This window comes from Sciurus vulgaris (assembly GCF_902686455.1).
Source record: "Sciurus vulgaris genome assembly, chromosome: 12".
NCBI classification, from domain to species: domain Eukaryota; kingdom Metazoa; phylum Chordata; class Mammalia; order Rodentia; family Sciuridae; genus Sciurus; species Sciurus vulgaris.
Window position 1 is genome coordinate 24,630,769 of NC_136473.1, and position 24,784 is coordinate 24,655,552.

General features: G+C 36.0%; 1 protein-coding gene across 1 annotated transcript in view; it reads left to right on the top strand.

Moving 5' to 3' along the window:
- Window positions 1–24,784, top strand: part of DNAJC1 (DnaJ heat shock protein family (Hsp40) member C1) — a 196,437-nt gene that overhangs the window by 159,615 nt on the left and 12,038 nt on the right. Inside the window, exon 9 of the mRNA XM_079106341.1 lies at window positions 4,108–4,227. Coding sequence (XP_078962467.1) covers window positions 4,108–4,227 — 120 coding nt within the window. The remainder of the gene's footprint in view (window positions 1–4,107; window positions 4,228–24,784) is intronic.

Genomic DNA, 24,784 nt, shown 5'->3' on the forward strand with positions numbered 1-24,784 from the left:
GGAGATGTAGTTCAGTGATTAAATGTCCCAGGGTTCAATCCTCAGTACCAAAAAAATTTTTTTAAAGTTATAACTTCTGTTTCCGCTTTTCTTTGTGTTTCCTCCCTGTTACGGACTAAATTTTGTCCCCTCAGATTCATATGTTGAAGCCCTAGCCCCAACTACATTAGGAGGTAGAGTCTTTGGGAAGGTAATTAAAATTAGATGAATGCAATCATAAGAGTGGAGGCCCTGATGTAATGGGATTGGTATTCTTATAAGAGGAAGAACAGGAATCCACCCCCCAAACACACACACGAACTTCATGCACAAAAGGCCATGTGACCACATAGCAAGAAGGTAGCCACCTACAAACCAGGGAAGAGAGCCCTTAAGAGTTTCTCTTCCGAAGAGTAATTTGTTTTTAATGTTGTCATTGTTAACATATCATTTGTTTACAAAGTTGTTTGTGGAGGACACCTAACTACTCATTTTTAAATTGGAAAGAAAAATTGTATAGCCGAAAGTTAAATAAATGCTTTCTAAAACAGAAAATGTATATGGAACACGGAGTTAGAGGGTAGCAGATTATTAGATTAGTATTATGCCATTCACATTATTAGCTTTAAATCTGATATTTTAACTGAGTAATGCTATGTAAAGATGTTATTTTCTTGGGTAAAATTTCTGAGGATTTATGAGTTGGGCTAAACCTACTAAAAATAGTTGAATCTGAATTTTTAACTATTGTAATTACATAAATAATGATCATTAATTGGTCCTTTCAATAGAAGTATTTCTCATTAAGGAGGTTTCTGAATCTATTTATTAGATAGAAAAGGACATTTTGTCATTTAAATATGAAAAAATAAGTACATTTTCATTTACTTTGGCCATAATTTTTCAGTGCCAAATAAATTGCATAATACTTTGTAATTAACATTTTATGGTCTAAAGCTGTGAAGGGAAATGTGTATATATAGGTTATGTAAAAATATAGTGTGCTTTCCCCTACAGCCTCCCACCCGGTAACCCAGAAGTATTAAAGATTTTCAGAGACATCAAATCTTTGAGTATAACATGTTTCATGACAAAAATTCATCCCAAAGGGACATTATTTGATATTACAACTTAAATTTCCCAATCATTTCTTCAGTAGACATATTTTTGGGTCATTTCATAAAAATACTGAATTATTTGAAAACTTACTTTTTATTTTGTATTCAATATGGAGATATATTCCCAGAGTGGGGCTTTTCTGGTGCAAAATTGGAATACTTGTGTAGTCACAACAGCTGTCCCCACACCATGTGGTATCTTCCATTACTTTACTGTAGAGATGCATTTTTGGCCCAGTGTTTCAGTAATATTGGACACACATGGTTTTAAGTGGCAAAGCAGTATGCTTATGCATTCATTTGACTTTCACAGCTACAGTTGGCTCCAGATTAGAACAGAGAGAATACATTCACACCATGACCACCCTCATGGCTGCTGTAGTAGCTGGATCACAGGAGGCTCTGTTGCTTCTAAAGACACAACTAACTATTGCTGAGGAATTACACATTCACCAAAGTGCCTTACAGCTGTAGGAGAGAGAATAATGAATTGCTAAAAGGCTTCTCCCAGATTTCAGACTATGGTCCTAGTTATTATTGATCTTTTTTTAAATATTAATAATAAAAATCATGGCTATGAAGATCTATGAAACTAAAAGGCAAGTTCATCATCGCAGTAGGTGATTTTTCAAGATATGGTTTCAAATATTTTATTTAAAGTTTTCCCTTTCCAGAAAAGGGTGAAACTCTACTTTTAGACTTTCATTAATAAGGAACTAAAATCAGATTTTTTTAATGCCCATTGTTCATATATGCAGTATATTTGGAAAACCAATCCCTTGAGAATAGAAATTATTTTTAATTAGTTTATTTTGTGAAACAATGATTTCTGATTTTGATATTTTAGACAATTTCGTTTGCTCCAAAAATGTGTGCTTATGTTAATGCAGAAATTGGTTGATTTGATTTAGTGCAAAACTTTATTGATATACTACATGATTTGAGTACTATATCAATGTGTATCTTCATGCAGTTTCAACATAATGTTCTTCATGGTGTGATTTTATACTGTAAGCCTATATTTAAATTCTACTTAAAACTTACCTCTTGAATTTCTGAAACCATTTTATATAATTACTAAAGCTTCAGTTTTTAGTAGTAAAAATATTATTTCCTTGAAAATCCAATTATGTTCCTGTAAATGGTATCTGAATAAGAATAATACTTTTTTTCCTTAAATAAGGCAAAAAGAAAGAAACAAAAAGAAAGGAAAAAAAAATCCTCCATGTAAATTTTTAAATCATCCGATATGGAGAATTAGATTTCTGATATTCATTAAATATCAAAGAAATTCCGGCCAGACCCAATCTAGGCTACCTTTTTATATAAGTGAATTTATGCATGTAGTGTAGGGGCTGTGCTGATGAATGTGTTTGAGGCTTTCAGCTCTTAGTGGATACAAAATAGAATGATTGATAAAATCCTCCCTACTATTGGCTATTATTTACTGACTCTTAAGTGGCAGGTTGTATTTATGCCAATTTATCTGCTTCAGGGAACATTCTTGATAGCAGAACAAAGTGAATAAAAGTAGTTTGCTTTGCAAATGAATGCAAATGGGAGAGCCTTTCGGAAAGCCCTTTAACAGGGGCAGTGCACTTTGATTATGAGTGAAGCTGCCATTTGGACATGGTGAAAAGAGCACGCTTGAACCATTGATTGGGGGAGACAGTAAAAAGTCAGGAAGGGCCCCGTTAAGCTTGCAGTGAGGCAGGCGGATGTCAGTGTGGTTAGAGCACAGTGGGAGAATGACAGGGAGGATTAGTGTCAGGGAGAAGCTTTGCTGTAGCTGTGGAGATAGTCCCTGGGGTCACTCACCTCTGACTGTTGTTCTGTGCTGATGGTTCTGTAATGCAAACTGCCTGATGTACGCCTGTTCATTATCGGAAATGGTGATTAGAAAAGGTATTTGTTTCAAAGATTTCCTTCCACCTCTCTCTCTCTCCCTTTCTTCCTTTCTTTCCTTTTTTCTCTTTCTCTTTTCTTTCCCTCCCTCCCTTCCTTTTCTTCTTTTTAGATTCATTAATTAAAGGAAAATAAGATAAGCATCCTCAATCTCTCTGCTTACTACTTACTTAATTATTGTTTAATACCAAAATGGTTACTGCCTGTGATGGGGATAGCTTAGTGCTAAAATGTAATATAAAATACTATCACATGGTTTTGTTATTTGATAATAATTTTTTTGCTTTGCTAAATTTTGGGTTTGACCACTGGTCAGGCTGAGTAAAATGCAGAGGTTATGGTTGCTATTAGGATCTTTGTGTGGTTTATAAGCTTTAAGGTGTTATTTCACTCAGTTTATTAATTTGGCCAACTTCTAGAAGCTCTTTACCTTCTTACAACTGATATGTTGCTTTGCATGGACTGGATTAAGTGTTAGTCATAGGAGTTTCTAGTTTTATTTGTACCTGAGTTTTATTAATGTTAGCATTTGACAAATTAAACTTCTTGAAAATTTGTTATTTTAAAAATTGAATATTGTTCCATACAATGTACCAAAAAAATCTTTGTCACAGTTCTAATTCTGAACCAGTACATTTACTTATTCATATTTTAATTTATACTTGTAATAAAATTTTGTTTTCTATAAAGTATAATTTTTTTAAACTTCAAAACTTAATAATCATATTTTGTGAACCATTTGTGAGTAGCATTACATTTTATAGGCTTCAATAATGGTTTCTCACTTTAATGTAAAACTGAATTTTTTAAAAAATGTCTTGCAAAACCTAGTTTTGCAGTATTCCTTCTTTCTTATTTGGTATATGTAGGAAAGATTTAAGGCTGTTGGAGCTTTGCATTTTAATGTTCAATATACAACTCAAACTTTTATCTAAACTTTTAGATACATATCAGGGGGTTTGGGGGTTTTTGTTTTGTTTTGCTTTTTGTTTGGGGGGTTTTTTTGTAGAAAGCATGTTACTAATAATTTATTTTGCAGGCTTATTAATTGTTTTACCAAGCATTCTCCAAATTACATTTTTTTATTTTCTCTAATGTTTTGCAGGCACCTGAATGGACAGAAGAGGACCTCAGCCAGCTGACAAGAAGTATGCTTAAGTTCCCAGGAGGGACCCCTGGTCGATGGGAAAAGATTGCCCACGAATTGGGTCGATCTGTGACAGATGTGAGTTCACTCAGATTTGCATTGTATGGAGAATGACAAACCAGAACAAGCCAACTATGTAGGAGGCAGACATAGATGGGTCCTACATTGTCTTTGGAGAAAGGCTGCAATTCTTTGAGGACCTGGAAGTGAACCATTAATGAAATAAGCAAGAAGCAGATGTGAGTCAGTCCCCTGGTCCACAATTAACAGCTGTGTGAGGAATTCTAGTGTTTGGCCGACTTAAGCTACTGAAACCTAATCACAGAAAAACAATGCCAGGTTTTGTGTTTATAGTGACCCTTTAATTGTAGAAAAGATAGTTCTCAAACTGATCAAAATTAGAGATTATATTTCAGCTGGATCTTTTTAACGTTGTACAGATTGCTAGTGTATTTAGACAGGTGGTTTGGATTAATTAAATGAGCACTAGTCCTATAATACAAATAGAATGTTTGACTTTTTATTTCAAGGTTGATACTAACCATTCATTTTGACAAGCTGTGTATCTATGTGGTATGACCATTCATTCGTATGTAGGTGTGAATGGCCAAACCTAACATTTAGAGGATAAAGTATTTACCTATAAAGGTTTTTTTACTTAACACTTTAAGTGCTTTAATTCAGGAAATTTAGAGGATCTTTAGACATACTTAGTAAACATTTAATTGAAATTTAGAAAAAACTTTCAGTGGTGAAATTGATATTTTCATAAAGAATAGTAAATATTTTTTACTAAATTTACTTTAACTATATTCTATAGATCTAAAAATACTTAAGGAATTACTAAAAGCAAAGATTTAAAATTTTCCCTTCATTTCTGTTAATATACTTTTAGGTCTTTTTTGATAACACAAACCTTTAAAAAGAACTGAAAATTTTTATTAAACACAGCTACCAAAGACAAACAAACAAAAAACTGGTACTATAAGCTTAACTTTCATAGTAAACTTCACTTTTTAAATTTAACAAACATACAAACATTACTGCCAAGTTTTCTGAGGATTTTTTTTCTTTTTTTCTCTTTGAATAGGAACTTCTTTGAAAACTTTAAATTATATATATATGAATATTGTTACTACATACATCTTTTTAAAGTCACATTTAAAACTGTTTGAATATCTATAAATGTTTTACATTATTTTTACTCTACAGTTAAAGTATTATCATGGGGAAAATAGCTATTGTATCCTGTAACAAGTTTTTTTGCTGTTTCATGAGGAGACCAGTACTTTAGTAACTGGAAAACCTTATAAGGTTTTCCTTTCTTCTGCTTAGAATGTTGCTAAAGTGTACATTTTATTTTCTCATTAAGTATGTGTGTAAAAGATAAGTTAATAATGACTTATCAGTGAATATCAGTCCACATTAAAGGATTCCATGGTTGATGTTTTAAGTATTATGACCCTGCAGTTTTATACAGCTGCTAATAATATAGTGATTAACACAAATTACTAATTTCTAGAAAGTTATAAAACATTGGTCGAAAGGGCCTAAAACTTTTAGTTCAGTTGTTTAATGAAGACATACGTTAATTTTGTCTCCTTTGAAGACAGCACTACTTCTAATTTTTTATGTAATATTTTTAGTTAATGCCGAAGGGAAATAGGAAATTAAGTAATATTTTAAATTAATTTGTTGTCATTAAGATCTGATTAAATTTTTTCTGTATTTTTTAGAGGAGAGAAAGTTTTAAAAAATGTTAAGAATATCCCTAATATAACCACAGAACCTCATAGATCTAGAATATCTATATTTAATTTGCAATAGTAGTGTTGGTACAAGGGCATCTTTTTAAACTTTGGAAAATTCATCCTGTTTTTTTCCTCCCTAGGCTTCCCCAAGGGAGACTTATTTTATGCCTGCATGTGTGACTTTTTCAGTTGTTCATTTATGTGTGCTACCAAGTATTAGTTCTGTTTCATAATATCAAAAGTACCTTGGAAATAGTTAATGAACCTAAACTTTTGTAGCAACAAAAAATTGTAACTTTTCTTCTATGTCAGCATTTATCACATTGCATTTTTATCCTGTGAGCATCATCTCCATAGCTGCACTATACATTTCATTTTAGTAACTTATGCAGACAGACAGACAGACACACACACACACACAGCATAAATCACTCTTTCTAAAAGAGAACAGGTGTGCAAGGATTCAGCAAACTCCTTTCAGGGACACATAGGAATGACTTGTGAATCACATTGAAGCACCTGAAATGGGTTCAGCTAATAGAGTTCCTTCAGTAGAATGTTAACTGAAAGTTAATCACACTTTAAAAGAACACTTAGGCTTCTTTGTGGCTTATGGTGTTAATCAGGTTTGATATCAGTAAGTATTTGATTATGGAAAAGAAGCCAAGTTCTCTCCCCTTTCCTCTGCATACTGACCCTGTTACCTGACCAGTTTGCCCCTGCTCTTCACAGCTGTCCTTTGACCTGGTTTCCTTGCTGAATTTGTAGCTTCAGGCTTGCTTCTCTTTCCTTCAAGAAACAATTAACCTTTTGGGGAGAGGGGTGAAAGTGCGACAGTGGTGGAATCTATATGGTTCTTTATTTGGATTGACAGATTATAGTGAAAAACCTACTTTATTCCTCAATTAAGAAGAGAATTAATTATATTAATTCACATAATTAGCAGAGTTAGATTACTATATTCTACTCTGGAGAAGTATGAGCAATGTTTTTCACTTTTTAAAAAATTGACACAAAGTACATTTTAATTTAGATATACCTAAACTCTAAGACCTGTTTTATTAAGGATTAAATATTTTAAATGTTAATACATGCCTTTCAGCAAATAATTTTAGTAACCACAAAGGACACTTAAATTGTAAAAACAACAGAGGAAACAAAAACTGTCTGGCCTGTTAAACCAACTTTAATGTGATTATTAACTGCAGGTTTTCTAAATTAAGGTCAGGGAGCCTCATATTTCTTACTTGTGGAGTAGTGTTATTCTCTTGCCTGAAAGGATGTAAACTGATTCTCCTTCTCTCTGTGGTCACTAACCTCTTGCATTCTGGTTGTGATAACAGATTCATTGGAGATTTTCTGCTTGCTTAGAAAAGGTCCAGCTAAGCAGCAAAACAAAAGACAGGTGGCTAAATTTAAACAGACTGTTATAATTAGCTTAGTGCCATAGTGTGAGGCAAGAGGTTTGTAGTTAGATAAGCATCCCACTATGCCAGTGAGGAGGAGGAAGGTAAGATTTTATACAGCTACAACTAGGATAGAGATAGATGATGAGGATTTTGGGGGAAATTTATATATCGTTGTGGTGGTTGTTTCAGAAACCCTAAAGTAAACCAGGAGTAGTGGCACACACTCCTGCTACTCAGGAGGCTGGGACAGGAGGATTCGAAAGTTCAAGGCTAGCCTGGGCAACTTGCTGAGACCCTGTCTCAAAATTAAAAATAAAAAGGACTAGGGATATAGCTCAGAAACACTCCTAGGTCAATCCCACTACTGGAAAAAAAAATCCTAAGTGGATTGTTATATTGGAAACAAGCTTTGTGGTCTATCAGTGTACTAAATTTATAGTTATTCTTTTGGCTATTATGTTATACTGTTAGTTTTAGAGTTGTACTGGTCCTACCCAGAATTGTAAGGATGACAGGATTGTCTTTTGGTTTTCCATTTTCATCCTCATAGACCCTTACCAACTTCCTACTGGAGTAGTACTTATTCTGAGCTTGGTCAATATTTCTCTTCCTCCATTGTTTCTTATCTTCTCAACCTCACAACCTTCAAAGACATTTAAATGTTAGACTGGAATGAGTGCTTTATCCCATTATCTTTGCTAGCTGAGTCACTAGCTAATTTGATATACAGTTTTCAATATTAATAGATGATAATTTAATGTTATTACATATCATACACACACAGTATTTAAAATCTTCAAGTTCCTATCCCAAGGATCTACATGATTGGGGTAGGCATTACAAACAATCTGATTGCCTATTTGAAGGCAAAGTGCTGTTTGGAGGTAGTAGGACCTTTTGTGTCCATCGGACAAAACTACATAATCAATTACTTAATCTCTCCATTGGTGTGACTGAAGTTTTGTTACATATTACATAGGGATTACCACAAACCTTTTTCCCCCTCTAGTTAGATAAAGAATTTTCAGTTTTCGCTATATTATATGAGATATATAGATATAGATGGGTAGTGCTGGGAAAGTTTTCTTGAGTTGGATTTTTTTCAGTTTTAATTTATGACAGTTGTTTTGAGGATTAGTTGTGAAATTCTAACATTAGTTCTTTAACATCTTTTGAAATCGTATAATTTTTCTCATATGACTTAATGAGAAGGTATAGGTTGTCAAAATCCTTTCTTTGCATTTCCAGGATAAATTCTACTTGATTATATAAAATCATTCTTTTAATGAACAGTGAGATTTAACTTGTTGATTTAAATTCTTGCATTTGTATGCACAAATGAGAATGTTATAGAAATTTTGAACTTTACTAGTTGGATATATATAGGTAGGCAGCCTTCTAGAATTATTTATTCTAGCCTACTCAGATTATTTCATTATATAAGCCTTCTGGCATCTAGATAGTCAAGAAAATATTGAATTCATAACACAACAGGATACCATGAAAAAAATTAGAACAAAAATGAATATCAAGTAACAAAAACAAATGAAGTAGAATGACTGAAAGCTATCATTAAGAAAATCTCCTGGAGAACAGAATAAAAAGACAAATTGTTTTAAAATAATGTAGAAAGGAAATTTAGGGAATTTCCAGGAAGTCTAAATACGACTAGAAGGAATTCCAGTGAGAGAGACAGAGAAAACAGAGGCAAGATCTTTGCTCAATAAATAATGTTTTCCAGAATGTAGGGACACCTGAGACAGCTTTGTGAGAGCTTTCCAAAGTCAAGTGGGCTACATAGACAAGGTCCTGGGAAAATTTATGAATATCAAGAATATGTAGACCTTCAAAGTTTCTGTGAAGATACCTCTGAAGTAAGGCAAAATGTAATGATAAAAATTACAGCAACAATAGATTCTGAGAGACCAGGGGAAAATGCCTACTTAGTTCTGAGGGGAAATGTTCTAAATTCAGAACAGACTGAGTACAATGGCAAATACATGAGGTAAAGACTCGTTAACCCTTTCTTAGAAGTTTTCCTGAGGTTGTACTCCAGGAAAAAGAGGGATGAATCAAAGAAGACAAAATGGGATCTAAGAAATGGTGGATCCAGCACAGTGAACAGAAATCACTGCACTCCACAGCCACACAGCAGGCAAGAGAGCCGTAAGATCAAATTGGAATAGGAGCACTATGGACTGCATGTCTGAGACCCTGGGAAGAGGGAGATCTATAGAACATACAGTATGACTGAGAACTTGGAAAAATGTATACATGGAAACAGGAATCTAGAAACTCCACAAAGTACAGAAACCCATAAAATTAGGAAAGTCCAAATTTCAGTAAAGAGCAGAGTGATTGAGCAAAGGAACATGATCCTGCCAGCATTCTCCTTTGAGTAGCACAGGAAGCGTTATCCCAGCGCATTATTTGTCACAACAATGGATAGTATTTACCAGGTCACAATTGTGTAATATACAAAACAACTTTTCATATTTTAACCATTTTACATCTTTCTCAAACAGGTTTTCAGTTTTTAAAATCTACGAATTGTGGAAGACTCTGGCATGTTGTTCACCAAAATATGTTCTTTCTTTCCTCTTTAGTGATGGATTTATAGTTAGGTGCACATGCACCCAACAGCACTGTTATTCCCAAGCCTCCCAACCTCTGATATGACTGTGTTATTCTCTTCAGAGGAACATAATGGAAGTATTGTGCATTTGTAGGAGCTCTTATTCATTTTTCCTTTGCACTGAGCTAGAACACTAATTTGTCTGCAACTAAACTAATTTTCCATGCAGGCAAAGACAGTTTCCTTAAGGGATTATGAAGAAGAGCAATGGAAAGAACCTGCATGTGTAGAGTAAAACGCATGGACAGGAACAGGTAATATGAAGAAAGATAAAGAGCATAAAAGGAGAGAAATTGAAGGCAGTTGCCATTTAGAAACAGGGTTCTAGTCCTCCCTAAGTGGTGATAAATATGAGCAGAGATGGAAAAGTGAGGGAGCAGGTTTGTTTGAGAATGAGCATTGCAGGTAGAGGAAATAGCACTTACTAAGTGCTGTGAGGCTAGAGTAGGCTTGGGGTCTACAGGGTCAAGCTGAGACCAATATGATCTGCAAAGGAGTGAGTAGAAGGAGTGGTCTCATTTCACTGAAGATGAGACCAAGAGGTAGTGAGTCCATAAAGACCTTTTTGGCCAAGGTAAAGATTTTGGATTTTACTCTTGAGCGAGATGGGAAAGCACTGGAAGAGTGCAAAGGAGGGCAAGCTCCAGAAGCAGCTGCTTTCCCAGACGCCCTTTTGAATAAATGAACCACAGAGATATTCAGGGTCTCATGAAGCTCTAGTGGACCACTCACTCACTTTCTTTAGTACTCATTGAAACAAAGTATATTTGAAAACTACATGAAACATTTTCTTTATGTGGTTCCCTTTTAAGATTCTTATGTATTTTTTCTGTATCATGTTAAAATGTCCTCTCTGTTATTAGTATACTGAGTCTATAATTTGTACTTACTTATCAGAACCAGTATTTTACTGAGAGGATGGTATCTGCTTTAAAGCTTAATTCTCATTTACTAGTTACAGTCACATGCACTTTGAATACTATGGATGATCTTATTCATAAAAGAGTTGGTTTTGTTATGGTGTGGTAATAGCATCAGACTTTATTGTAGGGATTTATTTTATTGCCTGGAAATTACTTGCTAACTTCTTATTTACAGCTTGGAGCAACAGCAAGTCCATAGACCCTTGAGCAGATACTTACATGTTAATGCAGTTTAAAAATCACTTCCTGCTCCTAAAATTTGGGGGAAACAATTAAGAAAAGAAGATGGGTGAATATATATATATGATTGTTAAGAATATTCACTGGATGGAATAATAATCTCTACAAATCTATAATATTGTCTATTGGCAAAAGTATTTTTTCCCAGTAAACGGCCATCTACACTATTTATAGAGATAATAAGTTAATGAAAGGTCCCCTTTTTTTAATGGTTAAGATGAACACAATTATCTCTTGTATTTTTCTATCCAGACAGAGAATCCAGAGAAAATTTTTTTTTTTTTTTTTTTTTTTATTGTAAACAAATGGGATACATGTTGTTTCTCTGTTTGTACATGGCGTAAAGGCATACCATTTGTGTAATCATAAATTTACATAGAGCAATGTTGTTTGATTCATTCTGTTATTTTTTCCCTTCCCCCCACCCCTCCCACCCCTCTTTACCCTCTATACAGTAGTTCCTTCCTCCATACTTGCCCCCTCCCTAACCCTAACTCTAACCCTTCCCTCCCCCCCATTATGTGTCAACCTCCACTTATTAGCGATATCATTCGTCCTTTGGCTTTTTGAGATTGGCTTATCTCACTTAGCATGATATTCTCCAATTTCATCCATTTGCCTGCAAATGTCATAATTTTATCATTCTTTATGGCTAAGTAATATTCCATAGTATATATATACCACAGTTTCTTTATCCACTCATCAATTGAAGGGCATCTAGGTTGGTTCCACAGTCTGGCTATTGTGAATTGAGCAGCTATGAACATTGATGTGGCTGTATTTCTGTAGTATGCAGATTTTAAGTCCTTTGGGTATAGGCCAAGGAGTGGGATAGCTGGGTCAAATGGTGGTTCCATTCCAAGTTTTCTAAGGAATCTCCACACTGCTTTCCATAGTGGCTGCACTAATTTGCAGCCCCACCAGCAGTGTATGAGTGTACCTTTCTCCCCACATCCTCGCCAACACCTGTTGTTGCTCGTATTCTTGATAATCGCCATTCTAATTGGGGTGAGATGGAATCTTAGGGTGGTTTTGATTTGCATTTCTCTTATTACTAGAGATGTTGAGCATTTTTCCATATGTTTGTTGATTGCTTGTAGATCTTCTTCTGTGAAGTGTCTATTCATTTCCTTAGCCCATTTGTTGACTGGACTGTTTGAATTCTTGGAGTAGAGTTTTTTGAGTTCTTTATAGATTCTGCAGATTAGTGCTCTATCTGAAGTATGATTGGCAAAGATATTCTCCCACTCTGTAGGCTCTTTCTTCGCATTGCTGATAGTTTCCTTTGCTGAGAGAAAGCTTTTTAGTTTGAATCTATCCCAGTGGTTGATTCTAGCTTTTATTTCTTGTGCTATGGGAGTCCTGTTAAGGAAGTCTGGTCCTAGACCAACAAGGTGAAGATTTGGACCTACTTTTTCTTCTATAATCTGCAGGGTCTCTGGTCTGATTCCGAGGTCCTTAATCCATTTTGAGTTTAGTTTCGTGCATGGTGAGAGATATGGGTTTAGTTTCATTCTGTTGCATATGGATTTCCAATTCTCCCAGCACCATTTGTTGAAGAGGCTATCTTTTCTCCATTGCATATTTTTGGCACCTTTGTCTAGTATGAGAAAATTGTATTTATTTGGGTTTGTGTCCGTGTCCTCTATTCTGTACCATTGATCTACCTTTCTATTTTGGTACCAATACCATGCCGTTTTTGTTACTATTGCTTTGTAGTAGAGTTGAAGATCTGGTATTGCAATACCCCCTGTTTCACTCTTCCTGCTAAGGATTGCTTTAGCTATTCTGGGTTTCTTATTCTTCCAGATGAATTTCATAATTGCCTGCTCTATTTCTGTAAGGTACGTCATTGGGATTTTAATTGGAATTGCATTGAATTTGTATAGCACTTTAGGTAGTATGGCCATTTTGACAATATTAATTCTTCCTATCCAAGAACATGGAAGATCTTTCCATCTTCTAAGGTGTTCTTTAATTTCTTTCTTTAGTGTTGTATAGTTCTCATTGTAGAGGTCTTTCACCTCTTTTGTGAGATTGATTCCCAAGTATTTTATTTTTTTCGAGGCTATTGTGAATGGGGTAGTTTTCCTAATTTCTCTTTCTGAAGATTCATCACTTATGTATAAAAATGCGTTGGATTTATGGGCATTGATCTTGTAACCTGCTACTTTACTGAAATCACTTATGAGTTCTAAGAGTTTTCTGGTGGAATTTCCAGGTTCCTCTAAATATATAATCATGTCATCAGCGAACAGGGATAGTTTGAGTTCTTCTTTTCCAATTCGTATCCCTTTAATCTCTTTGGTTTGTCTAATTGCTCTGGCCAGAGTCTCAAGAACGATGTTGAATAGAAGTGGTGAAAGAGGGCATCCCTGCCTTGTTCCAGTTTTTAGGGGGAATGCTTTCAGTTTTTCACCATTTAGAATGATATTAGCCATGGGCTTAGCATAAATGGCCTTTACAATATTAAGGAATGTTCCCACTATCCCTATTTTTTCTAGTGTTTTGAGCATGAAGGGGTGCTGTATTTTATCAAATGCTTTTTCTGCATCTATTGAAATAATCATGTGATTCTTGACTTTAAGTCTATTAATATGGTGAATTACGTTTATTGATTTCCTGATGTTGAACCAACCTTGCATCCCTGGGATGAAACCCACTTGATCATGGTGCACTATCTTTTTAATATGTTTTTGTATGCGATTTGCTAAAATTTTGTTGAGAATTTTTGCATCAATGTTCATTAAGGATATTGGTCTGAAATTTTCTTTCCTTGATGAGTCTCTGTCTGGTTTAGGTATCAGTGTGATATTGGCTTCATAGAATGAGTTTGGGAGGGTTCCCTCCTCTTCTATTTTATGGAATACTTTGAGAAGTATTGGAATGAGCTCTTCCTTAAAGGTTTTGTAGAACTCGGCTGAGAACCCATCTGGTCCCGGACTTTTCTTTGTTGGTAGGCTTTTGATGACTTCTTCTATTTCAGTACTTGAAATTGGTCTATTTAAATTGTTTATGTCCTCCTCATTCAGTTTAGGCAATTCATATGTCTCTAGAAACCTGTTGATGTCTTCGAAATTTTCTATTTTGTTGGAGTATAGATTTTCAAAATAGCTTCTAATTATGTTTTGTATTTCCATCCTGTCTGTTGTGATATTTCCTTGTTCATTCCGAATTTTAGTGATTTGGGTTTTCTCTCGTCTTCTCTTGGTTAGTGTGGCTAAAGGTTTATCAATTTTGTTTATTTTTTCGAAGAACCAACTATTTATTTTGTCAATTTTTTGTATTGTTTCTTTTGTTTCAATTTCATTGATTTCAGCTCTGAGTTTAACTATTTCCTGTCTTCTACTACTTTTGGTGCTGTTCTGTTCTTCTTTTTCTAAGGCTTTGAGCTGTAGTGTTAGGTTGTTTATTTGTTGAGTTTTACTTCTTTTATTAAATGCGCTCCATGAAATAAATTTCCCTCTAAGTACTGCTTTCATAGTGTCCCAGAGATTTTGATATGATGTTTCTTTGTTCTCATTTACCTCTAAGAATTTTTTAATTTCCTTCCTAATATCTTCTGTTATCCATTCATCATATAATAGCATATTGTTTAATCTCCAGATGTTGGAATAGTTTCTGTGTTTTACTCTTTCATTTATTTCTAACTTCAATCCATTATGATCTGATAGAATACATGCTAGTGTCTCTATCTTCTTGTATTTGCTAACATTAGCTTTGTGGCATAATATATGGTCTATTTTAGAGAAGGATCCATGTGCTGCTGAGAAGAAAGTGTATTCACTCTTGGTTGGATGGAATATTCTATAAATGTCCGTTAAGTCTAAATTATTGATTGTGTTGTTGAGATCTATGGTTTCTTTGCTCAATTTTTGTCTGGAAGATCTGTCCAGTGGTGAGAGCGGCGTGTTAAAATCACCTAGTATTATTGTGTTGTGGTCTATTTGGTTTCTGAAATTGAGAAGGATTTGTTTGACATACATGGATGAGCCACTGTTTGGGGCATAGATGTTTATGATTGTTATATCTTGCTGATTTATGCTTCCCTTAAGCAGTATGAAATGACCTTCTTTATCCCTTCTGACTAACTTTGGCTTGAAGTCCACATTATCGGAAATGAGGATGGATACTCCAGCTTTTTTGCTGAGTCCATGTGCATGGTATGTTTTTCCCCATCCTTTCACCTTTAATCTATGGGTATCTTTTTCTATGAGGTGAGTCTCTTGCAGGCAACATATTGTTGGATCTTTCTTTTTAATGCAATCTGCCAGTCTATGTCTTTTGATTGATGAATTCAGGCCATTAACATTCAGGGTTATTATAGAGAAATGATTTGGTTTCCCGGTCATTTGGTTCATTTTTAAAATTTTGTTTATTTATTTGTTTGACACAACTTGTTTCCTCCTTTATTTGACAATTCCTTTAGGATAATTCCTCCCTTTGCTGATTTGCTTCTTTGTTTTTCATCTCTTCCTCATGGAATATTTTATTGAGAATGTTCTGTAATGCTGGCTTTCTTTTTGTAAATTCTTTTAGCTTTTGTTTATCATGGAAGGATTTTATTTCATCGTCAAATTTGAAGGTAAGTTTTGCTGGGTATAAGATTCTTGGTTGGCATCCATTTTCTTTCAGGGCTTGAAAAATGTTGTTCCAGGACCTTCTAGCTTTTAGGGTCTGGATTGAAAAATCTGCTGATATGCGTATTGGTTTCCCCCTGAATGTAATTTGGTTCTTTTCTCTCACAGCCTTTAAAATTCTGTCTTTATTTTGTATGTTAGGTATTTTCATTATAATGTGCCTTGGTGTGGGTCTGTTGTAATTTTGTGTATTTGGAGTCCTGTAAGCCTCTTGAACTTGATTTTCCATTTCATTCTTCAGATTTGGGAAATTTTCTGATATTATTTCATTGAATAGGTTGTTCATTCCTTTGGCTTGTTTCTCTAGGCCTTCCTCAATCCCAATAATTCTTAAATTTGGCCTTTTCATGATATCCCATAGTTCTTGTAGATTCTGTTCATGATTTCTTACCATCTTCTCTGTTTGTTCAGCTTTGTTTTCAAGGTTAAATATTTTGTCTTCAATGTCTGAGGTTCTGTCTTCCAGGTGTTCTATCCTATTGGATATGCTTTCTATGGAGTTCTTAATTTGGTTTATTGTTTCCTTCATGTCAAGGATTTCTGTTTGGTTTTTTTTCAATATCTCTAACTCTTTATTGAAATGATCTTTTGCTTCCTGTATTTGCTCTTTTAACTGTCGATTTGTGCGATCAATCAATGCTTGCATTTGCTCTTTCATCTCATCATTCAATGCTTGCATTTGCTCTTTCATCTCCTCGTTTGCTTCTCTGATCATTTTAATTATGTACATTCTGAACTCCTTTTCTGTCATTTCTTCTGCCATGCTGTCATTGGGTTTTATTGATGTAACCTCTAGATTTGTTTGCAGCATTTTCTTTCCTTGTTTTCTCATGTTGTTCAGATATCAGTGGACCGCTGAGATATTGCAGATTTCCTCTGTTGATTTACAATGACCCTGAAGATTTCTATATATATCCCCTCTTAGCCTTCAGTAGGCTGAAGTCTTGGAGGAGGTTGATAATGCGGTGCTCCACAAGGAAGCTGCCTCTCTAGGAGTGGTGGCCTTCAGGTGGGGTATATTCCCTGCTAGTGGGCAGAGGTGCCTCCACTTGTTGACCAATGGTCATCCAAAGGGGACCTAGGCTGTGGGCTGAGGCAAGGCCTGTTTGGGCCTGTGTCTCTGGTTTTACCGTCCTTGTGGGGAAACCTCACCAGGCAGGGAAGACTCACCCAGTGGGGAGGTCTCGCTGGTCAGTTTCCTCCTAGAGGTTCCCCTCAATTTACAGCTACTGCCTGGGCTGGGCTGCCTTCCTCTGCAAAGTTTCCAGGGGCCCGGCCCTACCTCCTGGGCCTGGGAGCCTCACCCTTCCCAGATGAATCTCCTTAGGCTGCCCCTCCTCAGAGAATTTGCCCATAGGCCTGGAACCTTCGCTCCGCCCTAAGCCTGTCTCTGTGCGGCTCTTCCACCCAGAAGCCTCCTAGATCCTGGGACCCTGTTCTGCACCTAATCGCCTGGCTGCGTGGCCCCTCCTCTGAGCAGCCACCTGTGGCCCCGAACAATCGCTCTGAGTCCCAGAGACCCGCCACAGGCCTCTTCCTCCAGACAGCCGCCCAGTATGCCGGTGCGGTCACTAGGAGTCCAAGAAACTCACTTCGTGCCTCCTCCTCCCACCAACCACCCGTAGCCCGGGGCAATCAATCACTCCGAGTCGAAGTGACCCTCCCCGTTCCTCCTCCTTCTCCAGATAACCCCCCGGGTGTTCAGGAGCAGTCCCTCTGAGTGGCTCTGAATCCACGTGACCCGCTGCACGGGTCCTCTGGGCACCGCCCGGAGCTCTGGTGTGGCCCCTCAAGACCAAGCGTCCCACCACGCTTCTCCTCCAGGCAGCCCCCCTGTGTTCAGGAGCTGTCACTTTAAGACCAAACAACTCACCACTCGCCTTCTCCTCTGAGCAGCCGCCTGGAGCGCTAATGCAGTCACTGCGAGTCCAAAGGACCCGCCGTGCTCCTTCTCCTCCTTCTCCTACTCCTCCGGGCAGGCCCCGGGGTTCAGAAGTGGTCAGAGTCCAAACAGCTCGCCACGCAGCCCCTTCTCTGGCAACCGCCTGTAGTTCCCGTGTAGTCACCCGAATCCAAGCGGCCGCTCCTCTTCCTCCTTGTCCTCAGGGCAGGCCCCGGGGTTCAGAAGCGTCGTTCTGATTCCAAACAGCTCGCCGCGCGGCTTCTCCTCTGGCAACCGCCTGCAGCTCTGGTGCAGTCTCTCCGAATCCAAGTGGCCACGCTCCTCTCCTCCTCCTCAGGGCAGGCCCCGGTGTCCTGAGTCCACACAGTTCTCCCCGCCACTCCTCCCCCGGGCAGCCACCGGAGCCCCAGTCGAGAAAATTTTTAAGACATTGGAGAAATAATAAGAATGAATAGCACTGCTTTCTACCAGTTGGAAACATTTTCAAGTGCTTTATTTAATGCTCAGATAACAGAGTGCCACTTTGTATTTGAAAGCCACAGTAGTTTTCAGTTATAAGAAGTGCTAAATTCAAATGGAAAGTTGATCAAAAGTAAAGGCAACAAATACAAATGATGAACCTCTCAGTTACTGAATTAAAAAAAAAAGTACTTAAAATATCAAGTCAGCTGAAATCTGAAAAAAACGTGACTGCAGGTTATTACTAGTAATCAACTTTTTTTTTCCTGAGTTATCTGAAGAAGGCAGGAATATGAGCATATACTTTGGATAGCTCAGAAAATAGGAAAGTTCTTTAAATTGAGCAGAAGTATGTAACCATATAACTATCTACTAACCCTAGCTCTACCCTGTGGATTATAATTTCCATTTTGCTAATTTAATATTCTATTATTTTCATCAGTGTTTTCACTAGAGGGAATGAAACCTATTTTTAATTTTTTTTCCATTCACTGTACTTTAACCAATGTCTTAGACTGGATCATAAGGCCCCTGTTTATTAAGAATTTAAAGATAAATTTGGGCAATAGAGTGGTTATAAAATGTTTTCTACTTGATCTCAGAACATAGTGAAACATATTCTCCCACAGCTCTGCAATCCATGTGACTGCTAATACACATGTGGATGCAGTGTTTTGTCCACAAGCCTACCAAGGTGGTAACCCATAATATTAATTGCTCAGATAGGTCATCTTTGTGAGGCCTTTGTAGAAGGATCTGTTTTCTTCCCACAGGTACTAGAAAAAAGTCCTGAACACAGCTTGTTACAATCCTAAATTAAGTCAGGGACCATATCTTGTGCAATTTCATATGATTCCAGAATGAAGTGCTAGAAAATTCATTATGGACCATGTGAGAAAATAACATTAAAGGTTTCAAGAGTAAATTGGCCCCCACATTATGGAAATCATTCCAAATGTGTGGGAGGAGAGAAGTCGATTCGGTGATGACCATGTCCACTGACAAACATGTTAACGTTCCTAAAGTGGCATGGTATCTTACTCAGACACCTTGAATGGAGCTTTATATTAGACCACTATTTCTTTGGAAACTTCTTTATCAGTTGCAGATGCCATACTTCCTCCAAACAAAAACATTTTGTCATCATCTGCCATGTAAATACCTCCTCCTGAGTCAGAAACTGAGAAGAGAAATTCTTAATAAAAAGGGGTCACTTGCAGTTATCATTTTTAGAGAACCATCTCATGACATCAGAAAATAGACTCAGCAAAGAGACTAGAATATTATAGTAATTATTGAACCACATTGAATTAGAAAATTGTATTTTGCTTCTAATGAACATGTTTTAAGTTCTAAGTTGCCTTGTAAGTGAGAATGAAAAGGCGTGGCTCCAAGATGATTAGTGATGATAGATAGATGTTCCCTCATTTTCGTTATTTTACACTGAGAATATGGTGGACTGTGACTATGTGTAGTAGACAGTATGAAAAGACCCTAGCCAAGTAGTCTCAATCCAAGTCATTGATTCTACAAACAGAAAACTTGTTCTTGGCTACATATTGGAGAGACTGGATCAGTATGATCTGTGTCCTAATACTGGAATGTCGATACTAAATGAATGATTTCAACCTCACATATCATTGGAATTTGCTTCTTGAAGAGAATCCTGAAATTGAGCCTATTTGGTTTAAGAAAAATACATTAACATATTTAATAAATATTAGCCCTTCATATATAAAGGGAGAAAAGATTTGTGTGAGTCTGTATCATGACTCTAAGATGTCAGAGAATTGTATGTGTCTCAAGTTAAGAGATTCTACAGCCAAATATATTTGTGATTTTGCTAATTGACCTCAAATGAAGTTTTCTGAACTCCTTATGTGACCATTCATATTATAACTTGAGTACAAACAGGAATCAGAAAATAATATCTAAAAGATAAGCCATTAGCTTTTCTGAGAATTGGGCTATTGTGCTTCCTCTGCTGTTTAGGTACAATATAAAATATTCTGTATCTTTTTACATCTTTGGTAAATTTTAAAGCTGAAAAAAATTTACGGGCTGGGGTCATGGCTCAGTGGCAGAGTACTTGCCTGGCACGTGTGAGGCACTGGGTTCAATTCTCAGCACTGCATATAAATAAATAAAAAGATCCATGAACAACTAAAAAATATTTTTAAAAATTTACTAGATCTAAAGAGGGACATTTTGTAATGATAAAAAACTAATCCAGCTAGACACAGTCGTACACACCTGTAATCCCAGCAGCTAGGGAGGCTGAGGCAGGAAGATCTCAAGTTCAAAGCCATCATCAGCAACTTAGTGAGACCCTAAACAATTTAGCAAGACCCTGTCTCAAAATAAAGAATAAAAAGGACTGGGGATGTGGATCAGTGGTTGAGTGTCCCTGGGCTCAATCCCTGGCACCAAGACTAAATAAATAAAAACTAATCCAGGAAGATAAAACAATTATAAATATTTATGTGCCTGATAAAAGAACACCAAAATACACAAAGAAAAAACTGACAAAACTGAAGGTAGATATAAATAATTCAGTAATAATTATTTAAATTTCAATACCTCACTTCAAATAATTGGATAAGCTGTTAGATTAATAAGGAAGAACTGAAAGATGTGATAAACAAACTAGACCTAATACATACTTCTAAAACACTCTATCTAACAATAGAATATACATTCTTCTTAAGTACACATGGAACATCCTGCAAAATAGACCATATTCTAGGCTATCAGATAAACCTCAGTCAGTAAGTGTAAAAGGATAAAAATAGTACAAATGATATTAATGATCAGGCACTAGAAAAATATTGGGAAGCTCAAGAAGTATGCGGAAATTAAACAACACACTCCTAAATAACCAGCAGTTCAAAGGAGAATCATAAGAGGAGTCAGAAAATTCTTAGAGATGAATGAAAATGAAGGCACAACATACTAAATTTTAGGGAATGCAGCCAACAGTTCTTAGAGAGAACTTTGTAACTCTAAGTGCCTGTGTTAAGAAAGAAGAAAAATATCAAGTGATTAACTCACCTTCCATCTAAAGATACTAAAAAAAGAACAAAGTGTATACCTAAATCAAGCAGAAATTAATGACACAGAGCTTGGAAGCAGTGCCAAATGCTTATAATTGTAGTGACTCAGGAGGCTGAGGCAGGAGGATCACAGGTTCAAGGCCACCCTTGGCAACTTAGCAATACTCTAACTCAAAATAAAAAATGAAAAGCATTGGGGATGTAACACAGTGGTAAAACACCTGAGGGTTCAATCCCCAGGACCAGTATCAAAAATAAAATATAAAATAAGAAAGAAAGACAGAAAAAGAAATTAATGACTTTGAGAAAAGTAAGGCATTGGAGAAAAATCAATGAAACAAAAAGCTGACTCATTCCAATTATCAAGAGAATTCACGTACAATTAGTAAGATGAGTCAAGAAAAAAAGAAGAGATTTAAATTGCTGGAGACGAATGAGAAAAGAGACATTTCTACCAACCTTACAGAAATAAAAAGGATTTTAAAGGAATACTCTTATGAATAAATGCATGCCAAAAAATTAGATGTCTAATTTTTCTAATAAATATAGATGAAATGAACAAATTCCTAGAAAAACACAAACTGCTAAAACTGAAATCAAGAAAAAATTGACAGAAGAGATAGATCTATAAAAAGTGAAAGGTTGAATCAGTAATCAAAATCCTATACACAAGGAAAGGCCCAGGCCCAAGTGACTTCACCCCTGAATTCTTCCAAACATTTAAAAACTTAAAACCATAGTTGCCTAATGTACAATGAGACCTGGGTTGTATTTCCAGCACCGCAAAACAATACAAAAACATCTTTATTTCACAACTCTTAAAAAAATAAAAGAGGGATGACGACTACTCCTCACTTCATTTTGTGATACTTTAATTCAAGACCAGATAAAAAGAGGGGAAAAATGTGATGCAATTTGGAATACAGATACAAAAGTCCCTCCACAAAATACCAGTGAACTGAATACAGCAATTTATAAAAAGAATTCTTTATCATGATCAAGTGGGATCAAGGTAGGTTCATCATCTGAAAATCTAATGTAAATACCTTGTGTCAGTAGAATAAAAAGCAGTACCACATGATCGTCTTAATAGACGCATTTGACAAAATGCAGCTTGTGGGCAGAATAAAAACATTCAACAAAAGGAATAAAAGGGAAGTGTCTTAACCAGATAAAGAGCGTTTGCTAAAACGCTACGGCTCATGCCATGCTTACCGGTAAAAGACATATGCTTTGCTGCCGTTAGCAGGAACGAAACAAGGATGTCTCTTCTGCGTCTTTTCAACACTTTTTGTACTGGAGGTCCTGGCTGGCACTGTTATACAAGAAAAATAAAATTGGAAAAGAAGAAGTAAAACAATCTCTATTTACAGATGACATGATTTGATATGTAAAAAACCATAATGAATCCACTAAATAACCATTGAAACTAAGAAACCAGTTTAGTGTGGTTACAGGATACATATCAGATATCAGATTTTACTACATACATACATACCAAAATCAGTTTTATTTTTATAAACTTGCAGTGGACAGCCTGAAAATGAAATTTCATTCTTGGTAGCATTAAAAAAAATAAACAAAATAGGGATAAATTTAACAAGCAAAGTGGAAAACCTTACTTCTGAAAACTACGAAACGTAGAAGAAATTAAAGATTGAAGTCAATGGAAAATATTCCGTGTTCAGGAATTAGAAGGCTTTTATTAAAAATTAAAAAGTAAATACATTCAGACCACATCGAAATTTAAAACTTTCGTGCCTCAAATGACACCATCAAGGAAGTAAAAAGAAAAGCTGGACGCAGTGGTACACACTCGTAATCCAAGCAACTTGTGAGGCTAAAGCAGAAGGATCCCAAATTCAAGGCCAGCCTCAGCAATTTAACAAGACCCTGTCTCAAAATAAAAAAGGGCTAGGGATGTAGCTAAGTGATAAAGCACCCCTAGGTTCAACCCCCAGTACCCCCCCAAAAAAAACCCACAAAGATAGTAAAAAGAGAATGTACTCGTGCATGTTATATCTGATAAAATACATGTACTCAGAATACATAGAAAAAACTTAGAATTCAATAACAAATAACCTAAATAAACAACGGATACAGGAGGTGAATAGATGTTCCTCCAGTGAAAATACACACATGATCAATAAAAATCCAGCATGGCCAGGTACAGTGGCACATACCTCTTGAGAGCTGCATTATTCATAATAGCCAAAGGATAGAAACAACATAAATGTCTATTAACTGATGAATGGATAGGCAAAATGTGGCATGTCTGTACAACAGAATATTATTCAGCGGGGAAAAAAAAAAAAGAAAATACTATTACTTAGCACAACTTTAGTGAATCTTGAAAACATTACAGGAAAGTAAAAGAACCCAGTACAAAAAGCCCAATATTATATGATTCCATTCATATGAAATTCCAGAATAGAGAAATCTATACAGATAGTAGCTTAATGTTTGATTAGTACCTGGTGGGGAATGGGTTGGGTTAAGGGATGGGGATGCATAGCTAATGGGTAGGGTTTCTTTTTGTGATACAAATGTTCAGTAATTGATTCAACACATTTGTAAATATACTAAAAACCATTGTATTGTATACTTTAAGTGAGGGTCTTGCCTAGATGTTGAGACTGGCCTTGAACTTGTGATCCTCCTGCCTCGGCCTGCTGAACCACTACAATTCCACGAGTGTGACACCATACCTAATAAGATTTAATTTTTTAAAATGTTATCATACAAAACATTGCCTTTTTTTTGTTGTATAGTTCTATGAATTTTAACCCATTTTAGATTCATGTAACTATAAGAATGTACAGGATGTGGAATAATTTTTTTCTTGCATCTCGTTTTCTTAACAAATATTTTTGAGATTATTCCAAAATATTACACAAAGCTCTCCCATTTTAAAAAAACATTTCTTTATTAAGATTTTGTACAATGGGGATAAGAATTTTATACCTACCTAATATGGCTGCTGTGAACAATGGGTATGTATGCATACACACGCGCCTGTCTTATTTAGAACACAGCCTGGTACATAGGTTCTTTTCAGACCCGATGATCCATGTTATGTTGTTAATTCCTGAGAGATTGGCATTCCAAGGTAGTGAACAGGACCAGAGACAAAGGTTAATAATTTGTTTTTAAAGCTATTGTTGAATAGATAGAATGAGACAATAAAGGAGAAAATGGGAAGAACTATAAAATGGCAAGAGTAGGAGTATGGAAGAGGAGCCCGTGATGGAACATTCAGAGAGAGAGATGAAGAACTCGGAGATACTCCCATGAAAGCCAAGTGGAATAGATTAAAATAATATCAAGGGAACATTGTTTTAGAGCACAGCCCATTTAAGTCAAGTTTGGAGGTTTATGGGATGTAACTGATAGACCAGAAGATGAAGATAATTTATGCAAAGGAAATTTAATTTATGGGGCATAGTTTTGTGAGGATTCAAGTGACAGCTTTAGCTCAAGAGGAAGGAAGATAATTTTTTTCTTTAATTTGGACTGAAAGGAGGGAAGGATATGTGGTAGTACAGTTCAAATTTTGAATTGGAAAATTTGGAAGTCAAGGACCCTCATGTTGAATAACTTCAGTTTGTTTCTACTAAAGAGG